This window comes from Balaenoptera physalus (genome assembly GCF_965194825.1).
Source record: "Balaenoptera physalus genome assembly, chromosome: X".
NCBI classification, from domain to species: Eukaryota; Metazoa; Chordata; class Mammalia; order Artiodactyla; family Balaenopteridae; genus Balaenoptera; species Balaenoptera physalus.
Window position 1 is genome coordinate 32,356,452 of NC_138903.1, and position 12,702 is coordinate 32,369,153.

The window sequence follows — 12,702 nt, forward strand, 5'->3', positions numbered from 1 at the left end:
GTGGCAATCTCATTAGAGCAAATCAGGAGAAAGAATTGTTTGATCAAAATGTGTTGTTTTATTAGTAGAAATCTAGGGAAAAAATGCCTGATTCTTCTCGTGCATGAACAGATTGAAATAAAAACCTTTAGAATAGGAAATTCAAATAAAATGAAATGTTTAGAATAGGAAATTTAAACAACTCAACAGTAATTATTAGTGTTATCAAAGACAAAGAATCACTAGCTTTTTCATAGTATACAAAAATAGAAATGTACAAGTTCAAGTATAAAGTTTCTGTCAAAAGCTTTATGTTATACACTATTTCCTTTTCCCTGAAAATATTCATTTCCTAATGATATGGAATCTGAAAGTGAACGCCAACGACCTTCTTAAGTGTACATTTTCCAACTCATGAAATGTTCGTGAGCAAAAACCCAAAGGAATGCACAATGCCAGCCCCCTCCCTTACAAGTCCATAAAGAAATCCATCATAATAGTGGAATTCATGGAAAAGATGGTTCTATTTTTGAAGATGTATTGATAAAATAATATTTCTTTTCTTAAAATCCAAAATAATTTGATTCATATAAAAAACATAAATAGGAAGATTTTCGTATGTTATAAATCAGAAGCCACTTCTGGGTTAAGAGATTCATCAGCCAGTATCCACATCCCCTCAGATGTAAAATAGCAAAGGTAGAAACGATTTTGATCCTTAGAAGCTTGGAAATTTTTCCTGGCCACATTGTGCCACCATACCATCGTTCTCTTTTAGGGACATGTTTTCCCAAAGTTCTTTCCAATTCTGATCTGTAGCAGATGTCCTCCATGCCCTGCCATGTCCCTTCACATTTAAATCTTCCCTGTAGGTCAGTGGCTTCATGAAAAACTGCTCCTTTCTCCTTGAGGGCTTCCTCTGTTCTCAGGAGGGTGCTCGGTCCTCACAGGCCTCAGGCCAGAAGTTGCAGTTAAAGCCTGTAGGAGCAGTCCTCAACCAATGATGGATGGAAATTGCTGGAAAAATAACCCATCTTCCTTGCCCTTTGGTTGGAATAACTCGGAGGTGAATTATTCCAGAGGTCCACAATGGGAATAAGCCCCAACTGCCCACAGTGGTAACCCGCTCATTAACACCCATTGAATTAGTCTCTTCTCTTCACTCTTAGTACAGAATGTCTACCAATTCACATGGCAGAATAAACTTTTATTGTATTAAGCGCTTTATATTTCAAATTTTGTCTGTTATATCATTTAGCAGACACTTTTTCTGGCTAAAACACAGCTACTCTTTCTGGTGTTAGGCTTATTTAATATTTTAATTACTAATGTAACTGTAAATACATTCTTGTTGCAAGAAAGTCTAACAATTTTCTCCCTTTACAACTCAAAAATTCTGTTCCTGCCTCAAAGGTAAACACATTTAACATCTGAAATATATTAATTTAAAGCTCATTCTAGTTATTTGTTTTTTCATACATAGATATACCATAAAAATATGTTGTGCTGTTTTTCACATACGTGGGTTCACTGATCCTTTTTATTGTTTCAGTATCCAAACCACTGTATACTTTTATCTCAGACACAGTAGCTTTACCTCTTCACATTCATTCTGAATCTTCTCGTATCTTCTGTGTCTCCAACCCACTTAATTTTTATGTTGTTTATTGGGCATATGAAATATACTTACGATAACTTTCAATGTCCTTGTCTATGCATTTTATCACGTGTATCATTTCCGGGTCAGTTTTGATTGCTTAATTTTTTCCTAATTATTGGTTATATATTCCTGCTTCTTTGCATGCCTGGTGATATGTGGTTGGATGCCAGACCTTGTGAAATTGTGATTTTGCCTTGTTTACACTTGTCCAGAACAAATGCACAGTTTTGTTTTTTTTTATTTCAATATATCAATATTCTTAAGCTCTGTTTTGTAATGAATATTAAGTTACTTAGAAACAAAATAATTTTGTCAGTTCTTGCTTTCCAGCTTTGTTAGTTGGGACTAGAACAGCATGAACCATGGCTTACCTCACCTCACTTCTGAGTACTCTCCCTGATGCCCCATGAATGATAAGGGTTTATCACTTTGACAGGAAGTACTCCCTGCCCTCTGTGGGCTCCACATTTCTTTCTCTGTGCAGCTGTCTCCTCTCTGGTACTCTTTCTTAGGAGCTCTAGCTGCATCGTCCTCTCACCACTCTCAGCTTCATCTTATCAACTCAGAGATACCACAGGCTCCACTTGAGCTCCAGGCAGCAAGCTGGGGTAATTATAGGCTCAGATCCATTCTTTCCCATGTCTCAGGGATTGCTGTTTTCATGGTCTGATGTCCAGTATATTGAATAATGTTGTCGTGTATTTTATCTATTTTTTAAAATTGTTTCAGACAAGTGGGAAAATCCAGTCCCAGTTACTCCATCTTCAGCATACTAGAAGTTGTAGAAGTCATAAGTAAGATCTAAATTATTGCAGCACACAAATGTCATGAAAGAGTAAACCAGCATTCCAAACACATTAAAATTAAAATTGGAATATGAAAGACTGTGGCAAACACACAAACACATATACCTATATAATTTTAGCCTTTTGGGAATTTTATGTAAATGAAATTATAGAGTAGATAAGGTTGACCTTTAAGATTGGCTTTTTTCATTCAGCATTATTTCTGAAGATTGATTCCCATTGTAATATGTATGCTTGTTCCCTTCTTTTTAATTGCGGTGTAATATGAATCACAGTCTTTTATCAATTCCTCATCGTAGGTTGTTTGGCTTGCTTCCGCTTTTTGGCTATTACAAACAAAGCTTCTATAAAAATTCAGATGCTGTTTTTTTTGTGTGAGTGTAAGTTTTCATTTCTCCATGAAAATATCCAGAAGGGGCCTTTTCAAACTTAAGTAATAAGTTAGTTTTATCAGAAACATCCAAATGGTTTTCCAAAGAGCCTAGCTCATTTTGCATTCCCAAATCAGTGTATGAGAGATCTGATAGCTCCACAACCTCACCAGGACTTGGTATTTTTAGTATTGTCTTTTTTAGCCATTCTAATAGATACATAGTGGCATCTCATAACAGTTTAAATTTATATTTTCTTTGAGTGTAATGATGTTTAATGTATTCTCATCTCCTTATTTGGCAGCCATAAATCCTCTTTGGTAAGCATGTATTCAAGTTTTATGCCAATTTTCTAACCGAACTCTGTCTATTACTGTTGACTTTAGAGAGTTCTTTTTATTTAGGGAACAAGTCCTTTTTCAGATATGTGATTTGCAAATATTTCTCGCAGTCTTTGTATGGTAATTTCTTTTTCTTATCATTGCCGTTCACAGAGCAAAAATGTTTTAAATTTGATTAAGTCTAATATAGTGGGATGAATTGGGAGATTGGGATTGACATATATACACGAATATATATAAAATAGATAACTGATAAGAGCCTGCTGTATAAAAAAATAAATAAAATAAAATTCAAAAGTTCAAAAAAAATAAGTCTAATATAGATAGGTTTGATTTTATGGATTAAAGTCAGGTGTGAGAACTTTTCACAATGGACGGACTGGGCATGCTATGCAATTGTGGTGAGTCTGTAATCTACAATAGAAGAGAGAAGACAAGATAAATTAGAGGGAACATTTTAAAGTTCCCCCTTAGTTATTCCAAGTGTGACTTGGTTCAATGGATTTCTATTGCTTCACTGCAGGAATCTGAGGTGGCACCTGAAACCACAGCTGCCATCAACCATCAGTAAGGTCATTTCAGTAAAGCATAAAAGTTTGAGTTGCTTGAGGCGGTATGACTCCGGAGTGTACAATAACCACCTAAAGCCTCTTTAATGGGTGAGAACTGGCCTATTATTATTTTTATTTTAATAAAATGTAAAGAATAGACTAGGAATAGAATTGAGGATATCAGAGTAAATCGCACACAATAAGACTGGGGTGTTTTTTTTATGAAACTCAGATAACATATGTATACATACACACACACACAAACTCTTGTTAGACATTCTTTTTTTTTTTTTTTTTTTTTTTATTTATTTGGCCGCACCAGGTCTTAGTTGCAGCATGTGGGATCTAGTTCCCTGACCAGGGATTGAACCCGGGCCCCTGCTTTGGGAGCACAGAGTCTTAACCACTGGACCACCAGGGAGGTCCCAGACATTCTTAATAGTTTATATATATTCTCATTATGAAGGATGGTTAAAAAAAAAAAAAAAAAAAAAGAGTCACTACACTAGACAATGCAATGTAAGATAATGCCCAAAATTTAGGGGCTCACAAAATCCTGAACTATCAGATTCTTCCGTATAGTAAGTACATCTTTAAGAACTGAAGGTCCTCAAGAGGCTAATTCTACAGGGTAAATGGAAGGAATAGATCAGCCTGTTTTTTCTCTAACAGCCCATCCTCCATTCTAAGGCTCCTACCTTGTGCTGCAGCTCCTCCATTGTGCTTAGATCCTGATCCATTTTGTGTAAGAGTTGGGCAAAAGTCTCAGAGCAGGCAGGAAGGTAATATTATCAATAGGATAAACTAATTAAGGAGCTGGAATTCCAAATACAGATATAGACCACCATGAGAAAGATCTGAAAGGACCACGTGCTCCAGAACTTGGGTAGCAAGGAGCAGAGATCTGTTCCTGCTTTCAGTCTGGAGAGGCTGTAGGCTGCTATAGCTGAGGTGAGATGTAGAGTTTGGGGGGGGGGGGGCGGGTTTCAGACTACCACTGTAGCTGAAGAAGAGTCCCACTCTTCTGGCTCTTATCTTTTCAAGGGTATTGCCCAGACTTACCTGTTTTGGGGACACCTGTGATTCTACAGGGCCCTCCGAGAGCCCCCATCCACCATCACTACTGCTGTAGCTGTATCATGCACAAGAAGCAATAAAGGAGCTAACAGAGTCAAGAAAAGGAAAATTCAAGCACCTCATGGGCCCTGCCTGACAATAAGTGCTTGTGTGCAAGACCCTGTATCGAACAAGGTGACTTTTTTAGTGTCGTTTCTGTTGCTCATTAATAAAATGAAAGCGCCCATCACAAAGACACATATGCTAATGAATGTCAACAACAGGACCACTTCCCTGAAATCAGGATAGCTTCTGAGTAGATGTAAGTGGGTTTTATCACTGATTTGAAGAAAGTTGTCTCCGTGGAGCGCTTCCATGCCCTTATTAGCAAAATGGACCTCACCTTTGATAGGAAACTGAGTAATGACAAGGACGTGCCCAAGGCCGGCCACTAGATTACTAAGGACAACTTAGCCACTGAGGAGGAAATCTGGGAAGAGATTAATGTAATGAAGGTATATGTTGAGAGGAATCACTTCTCTACTAAGAGCCCATGAATCTCATCTGATTCATGGATGGAAGAAAATACCTGATGCGCTGGAAGATTCTCAACAGTGATCTGCATGCTATGAATACGTGTGGATTCCAACAGTCCATGCCGAAACCAGCACAATGAAAGTCTTGGTATTTTCCACCAGAGCCCATGTTATAGTCCCCACTGCACTCCCTTCCTGATATGAAGAGGCTCTAAGAGATGAGGAGGGGAAATCCCAAGGCAAAATTGCAGCCAGGGTTGGCTCTACTGCCACGGTCAGTGTACATTACAGGGCCAAGTTCAACAGCTTCTCCTGAGGCAGACTTTTCACTTAGTGTTTAAATACTAAGGTCAATATTCTAAGTAGCTGAGGTCCAGTATAGGGCTGGAGGGGAAAGTTTATATCATTTTTGTATTCCTGATTTATGTGGTAACTTGGGAGTTTTTCCTTCCTTCCTTCCTTTCTTTTCACACTTCCTCCCTTTCTTCCTTTTCTCCTCTCTCTCTCCATCCCTACTTCCCATATAGCCTTGCTTTCTTCTTTCATTTATTTTTCAAGTGCTGTTCTTTTTATACATGTTTAAATAGCTTTAGAACCTATGTTTATGTATAATTTTGGTTGAATATTTACTGCTTTGTATCAAGATTGAGTAGGAGTTTCGTGACTGTAAAACAATGTTTGCAATCCAGAACAGGGTAACCTGGTATTGCAGTCCATGTTTCTTAGGAAATCTGAAAGAACTCAGTAGTAAAATCATTTACCCCAAGAAATTGATGCAAATAAATTAAATGTTCGTCAATTCTTGTCTTTCCTAATGCTTTTTACTGTCATTTTGTAAAACCAAAGGTATCTATTTATATTTAGTTATAAAGAATATTGGAGAAATTAAATCTTAATAATTAGATACCAAGCTCATTCGTTCATTTATCTCTAAAACATTGAGCATCTGCTCTTTGGGAGACACTGTACCATTGCTTGAGCTGCTCAGATTTTTGTGTGTAGAAGTTGGAAGAAGTGAGGTAGCATGGTAAACCAGAGGGACAATTTTTAAAAAGGAGTTAGGAGGCATGAGTTCAAGTTAGAATAGTCATCTATAAATGTCCCATTGCATGGCCTTTTGCACATTCAGTAAGCTGCATGTCCTTCGTGAGAGTGAAGTTTAAATTTAGCTTTGGAGTGGGCAAATCAAAGGTGTTGGATTGTTCAACAGATAACAGGTCCCTCAGATGGTATCTCACAGTTGAGAGACTAAAGCCTGGAATGCAAAATGGGTCTCAGCAATTAGTCTTGAATCCTGGATACACTAGAGAGGTAGGAGTTTGGCCCCTGTCTCAATACATTTGAGGACAGTTTGCAAAGTAATTGCATTGCATAATCAGTTATAAACACATATTCCCTTCCATAACAAATGAAGGATGACTTCAAGGAGAAACCTAGAACCCAGAGAGTGGCATTTGGAAATTTATCTGAAGGCCTTAAAATCTAATCAAGGAATTCACAGTATATGCCCAACAGGCTTTCACAATGCTATGGGCCAGGGAATGTTTATACCTTCCACTTTTCCTGTTTTGAATAAGAATATCTATAGTTGCTGTCCTTTCCCTGTCCCACTATTATATATAGGGTGTGTTGGGGCCTGATAATTTGTTTCTTTTATTTCACAGGTCCACAGAGAGAGAAGTATTGTGCCCCAGTTGGTATACTTAACTGTATGTTCCCTAAGAGCCTCATCTGCACAGGAGCCTATTTTAGGTGATGAGATTTGGATTTTAAATTGCTGTTGTAGTAGATTCAGATTTGGGGGGATCTTGGGAGAATATTAATGTATTTTGGATGAGGAAGAGACTTGGTTCATAGAGTTCAGAGATAAATTGTGGTAGACAGAGTCTAAAGTAGTTACCATGATCTTGACCATTTGGTATTCATGCTTCTGTATACTACTCCTCTTGAGTATGGGCAAGGCCTGGGACTTGATTGTAACCAACAGAATATGGAAAACTGATATGTCACACCCATGATTACATTACATTTGATGCCAAAAAAGATGGGACATCATTCATTTGATTACAGACACCATATATGACTCTGTTTTGCTAAAGACTTGCTCTCACTTTCCTGCTGGCACTGAAGAAGAAATCTGCTATGTTGAGAACTTCCTATGGAGAGGGTCAACGGCCTGGAACTACAGGCTACTTTTAACCATTTAAACTGATTTTACAAGAGTTTTTTTTTTTTTTTTTTAAATTAAGCTCTTAGTTCTTCAGACAAGACGAAATGAATTCTGCCAACAAACTGAGTGAGCTTGATACTGGATTTTTCTCTAGTCAAGCCTTCAGATTAGAGCAGAGCTCAGTAAATACCTTAATGTCAACTAGGAGAAACCCTGAATCAGAGAAGGCAGTTGAGCTATGCTTGGACTCCTGATACACAAAAACCATGAGAGAATTAAATTGTGTGTGGTTTTTTTTTTTTTTTTTTCTTTCTTGTGTGTGTGTTTTTTTAACTGGTATGTTTGTGGTAATTTGTTACGCAGCAAAACAGAACCAATGCATGAAGAATAGTGTATGCTATTCTTCTGGATATAAACTCTTCTTTTTTCTCTTTCTTCATTCTTATATTTCATGTTTCAAACCTAAAGTGGTTATCTCATGACGAGCAGAAATAGATTCATATAATGTTTGAGTAAGTAGGATTGTTCCTTGATCTCAAGGGTGAAGGGAGCTGGAATGAAGTGTGTGGAGTAGAGATGGGTGTGTGCCTTGCTCTGGGCTAGTAATTATCATGATTGACGATGATCTAGATGGTGTCCCTTCTCTTCAAGTTCCCCTCAGCTTAAGACTCTGTGGAATTATTTCTTGGAGTCCCCTTTGACATTTCAGCATTGACTGTCAGACTAAACTCTCAAACCAGGAACCCAGAATACCATTTAGATGGTGGAAGTTTCTCATTTAGGCACTTTCAGGACCTGGCCTGTCAGGAGTGGTGATAATTTACTTTATGGATGAAGAGTCCCTCCCTCTGGGTTCACTAAGAGCTGCCTGCCCATTTTGGAATTAGCTCAGGGTTCCTGAGTCCTGCCCTCTCTTAAATCAGACTCTCCTTAACATCAGCAAGTGGAGAGACCTGTGCCTTTCACATTAAAATACTCCAAAGCCCAGTCAGGGGCCTCTATAAGGGGGTCTCTGTGCTAAACAGCAGAATCTGCAGGACACTTTCACTTGGAAAATAAAGGAGAGAGGCCCAGTCCCCCAAATTCCTAACTTCCAGAAGGAACACTCATCCTGGTGGAACAACAGGTGGGATTCTATTCCCATCATATCTGGACACCCTGGCGTGGCACTGCATCTAGGTCAATAATGACCTCTTGGTTCTCAGTGTGTCTGTAATCAACAGGCTATTCCCTGGTGTCTCTTCTCTGGAACAGTACAGTACAGAGCATATAATTATTGGAGGTGCAGAGCAACACAAGTCAGCATGGGGGATGATGTAGTGGGAGGTGAAATGAACATATCATTGGCTCAGATAGCATTCTCCCAATGCGGCATTCTCCCAAGTCCCAGTTGTCACATTTTGAAAGTAAAGGCCCAAGAAGAAAAACTACCTGTGGAACATGGGGAGAAAGAGCTGGCATTTCTTCTTCTGTCCAACTCATGTCATCTCACATGCTTATGTTACTGACCTGATAGATGTCCCCAGACTTTTCATTCTTTCTCCTCCAGATTTATTGATGTGCTCGATGATCAATGTTGCCGGCTCTTTACTTGATAGAACATGTGAAGATTTTGTATGTTGTTTCTTCTGTTATGTAAGATCTATATGACCAATAATTTATAAGTATTACCAATTACAAAAGAAACAGAAATAAGTAATAATAGTTAAAAATAGTGTATGAAATATAGGTGCAGAGAGTTAAGTATTTTAAGAGAACACTAACAGTATTTTAAAACAATACCTCAGCAAAATGTGGCAACAAGGAAAGGTTTCTGCCTATAGAAAATTTCTGTTAATAATTTAAAGATATGGTAGAATGAGAAAATTACCATGCTAGCCCATAATGGAGAATGGAGAATGGTCATAATTATCAGAATGTGAAGATCACAAAAAAGGAAGACACATAGACATTATATATCTCCTAATGGAAGTATAAAGTATCACCTGTGGAGTGCTCTTGCCAAAAAAACAAACACATTGACCAAAAAAATACTGATATGTTCAGACTTCTACTTATAACTATTGATGATGGTTATGATGAGTGTCAGGGAAACAGGGTTCATAGTACTGTTTTGTGTACTACACTAAATGTCAGAGAATTTCTATGTAAAATTATTTATTATAAATATCATGCCTTTAACTTTGAATACCCAAGAGAAATGAAGAGAAATGCTGTTTTTCAGCAAAACATATACTGCAAAGGAGGCCCATTAATAATAGAAAATTGAAATCAGCAATCACAAACTGAAACACTAGGCCAAAGCCACACAGATCACATCAGGCTTAGAGGCTACTTGCACCATATAATCAGGGAAAACTAATCAGCATGTTCTGTAAACTTTTCCAAACCACACAAAAATACTTGAAATTACTCCACACATTTTAACAAGCAGGCTCCCCTTGATACAAAAACCAAATAGATGAGGAGACTCAAGAAAAGAATATTTAAGCCACTGTTTTAAACTGGACTAGAAAACAAAGCCACAGAGATAAGAATAGAAAAATAAACCAGAAGTATAAAAATGCAAATAGATAACATTCATCATCTGCATATGATTACTGCATATTACAGGTGTGGAACAACCTCATAAAACAGGGGCTTTCAAAATCATTCGTCTCAGTTGCTCCATGTACAAAATAAACTTTGTAGTGGATAACCTATGAAAGTGGCCAAGTCTGCCTGGTGAAAGCAGGAATAGATGGCTATGACTTTTCTCTGACAGCCCACCCCCCTGTCCTAGCCCCTGCCTGTCTTGTGCTCCAACTTCCCCATTTTCCATTGAGGCTGGAACATGACCCATTCCAAGCACTGCAAGGATTGTAGTAAGTGAACTCATCAAGGCTTTGCTGGGATCTGGCATTTCCTAGGAAGCCTTAAGTCGTGAAAAAGGAGCCAAAAAAGAGAACCCTTTGTAATGAAAACAGAGGAAGGGCAACACCAAAGAATAAAGGGGGGGGGGTCACACGAAGACGGGCTAGCGGCTGCTTTTCACCCTAAAGGTCGGGCAAGGCTGTCTGGCTGAGACACGCCCTCAGTTACTCTTCAGGGTTCTCAGTGGCAAGAGGACCTTGGCATGAGGGTCAAGACCTCAGCTCAACAGAGGGAGGCAGCTAGAGCGCGGCAGCCAAAGTGAGGGCTGGGAGCCGGACCAGCAAGCACCTCCCTTCTGAAACTGAGCGCTGCGTGCGCAGTGCGCCGCCCCTATTGGTGACCCCGGGAGGTCCCTGGCAGGCCTTACCGGATGTCACGCCCCCTGACTTCCGCCTCCAGAGCGCAGGGCTGCGGGGGTTTTAATCTGAGGCGCAGACTCCAGTCAGCAGCTCGAGGAGCCCCAGGTGCCGCTCGGTGTCAGGTGAGACTCTAAATGAGGACTGAGGGGACCGCCGGCCCCAGAAAGGAGGACGCCCACCTGATCAGAGCCCCACCCCAACCCCGGGAGGCGCGGGCAGGTTCAGGCTGACCTACCACACACGTCCTGTTCGGCCATCTAATTGAGGTGGTGGCCTTTGTGCGTGGGGCTCAGGGTCCCCGACCTATGAGTCTTCAAGCAAAGGCCCCTGAGTGAGACCTGAGGGGACCCTCCCCCACAATAGTAGCGACTGACTGAGCCTCGGCCGGGAGGTCGGCCTTGGGAGGCCCCGGGCAGGAGCGGCCGGAAGTGGTGCTAATGACCTCGGCCATTGGAGTCTGAGGGAGGGGAGGCCTTAGTCTGGGACAGGCGGTGTCCTGTCACCAAAGGAAGGCATCTCAGGCCCTGCAGGAGTCCTGGTGAGGACCCCGAGTGAAGCCTTAGGGAGCCTCAGACCCCAAGACGGCGGGTGTGCACAGCGTTCATCCCTGTTGTCAGCTGTGGATGTCCTGTCATGAGGTTCTCCTCACTTCCATTTTGGGGGTCTCACGGAGATGCGGCCTTGATTGGAGGGGGGCCTCAGGCAATAGATGGCGGCGGGCACCTTACCAACGAGGATCTAATTTGAGAAGCGTATGTGAGGATTGTGGGGCTAACCAACCCATGGCAGAGGGGGCTCCACAGCCCTGAGAGGTCCAGGGAGTGAAGCTGGCAGAGGCCACCCCTCCCTTCCTCCTCTGGGTCTCAGGAAGAGCCGCCACAGTTAAGTTTACCAGCTGAAGCCGCTCACATATGCCCTGTTTATCTTAGGTGGTGAATCTCATTGCCCACCGTCCTGTCCGCGTACTGCTACCCACAAGAGTCATCATGTCTCAGCTGCGTCCTCAATACTCATATGATCAATGCCAGCAGACCTTCAGTGAGTCCCAGGGTCTGGAGATTACACAGATCTCCAAGGCTCTGGAGGAGACCCAACTCTCCTCCCATCCTGTAATGCCTGGCGATTTGAAGGAGGCTTCTGGTGCTTGTATACCCAGCACTCCTCAGGGTCCTCAGAATTTCTGCTCCTCTTCCATTGCTATCAAAGCCACCTCACCCACCAAATCGGATGAGGGATCCAATAGCCAAGAAAGAGAGGATACTCTGAGCACCTCACAGGCTGTGCTAGACCCCAAGAATGTGCCCATAGATGCTCTAGATAAGCAAGTAGCTATGTTGGTAGATTTCTTGCTGTTCAAGTATCAAATGAAAGAGCCAATAACAAAGGCAGATATGTTGAAGGTTGTCATCAAGGAGTGTGAAGTCCACTTTCCTGAGATCCTCCTGAGAGCCTCTGAGCGCATGGAGATGATCTTTGGCCTTGATCTGATGGAAGTGGATCACACCAATCACCACTATGGCCTCTTCATCAAATTGGGCCTCACCTATGATGGGATGCTGCATGTTGAAAGAGGCGTGCCCAAGACCGGCCTCCTGATCCTTATCCTGAGTGTGATCTTCATGAAGGGCAACCGTGCTACCGAAGACGAAGTCTGGGAAGTTCTGAATGTGACCGGGTTATATTCTGGGAGGAAGCACTTCATCTTCAGGGAGCCCAGGGAGCTCATCACCAAAGAATTCGTGAAGGAAAAATACCTGGAGTACCGGCAGGTGGCCAACACTGATCCTGCGCAATTTGAGTTCCTGTGGGGCCCCAGAGCCCACGCTGAAACCACCAAGATGAAGGTCCTGGAGTTTCTGGCCAAGGTTCATGGGACTGACCCAAGTTCTTTCCCATCTCAGTATGAGGAGGCTTTGCAAGATGAAAGAGAGAGAGCCCGAGCCAGAATTTCAGGCAGGGC

The 12,702-nt window shown here is 41.3% G+C and overlaps 1 protein-coding gene and 1 long non-coding RNA gene across 2 annotated transcripts in view; both read left to right on the forward strand.

Moving 5' to 3' along the window:
- Positions 1-12,702, forward strand: part of LOC309652666 — an 857,026-nt gene that overhangs the window by 758,215 nt on the left and 86,109 nt on the right. The window lies entirely within an intron of this gene.
- The window catches only part of LOC309652562 (melanoma-associated antigen B16-like), a 44,684-nt gene that overhangs the window by 30,541 nt on the left and 1,441 nt on the right, over positions 1-12,702 (forward strand). Inside the window, 1 exon segment of the mRNA XM_082446629.1 lies at positions 11,672-12,701. Within this exon segment, the coding sequence (XP_082302755.1) occupies positions 11,729-12,701 (973 nt within the window). The 5' untranslated portion in view covers positions 11,672-11,728.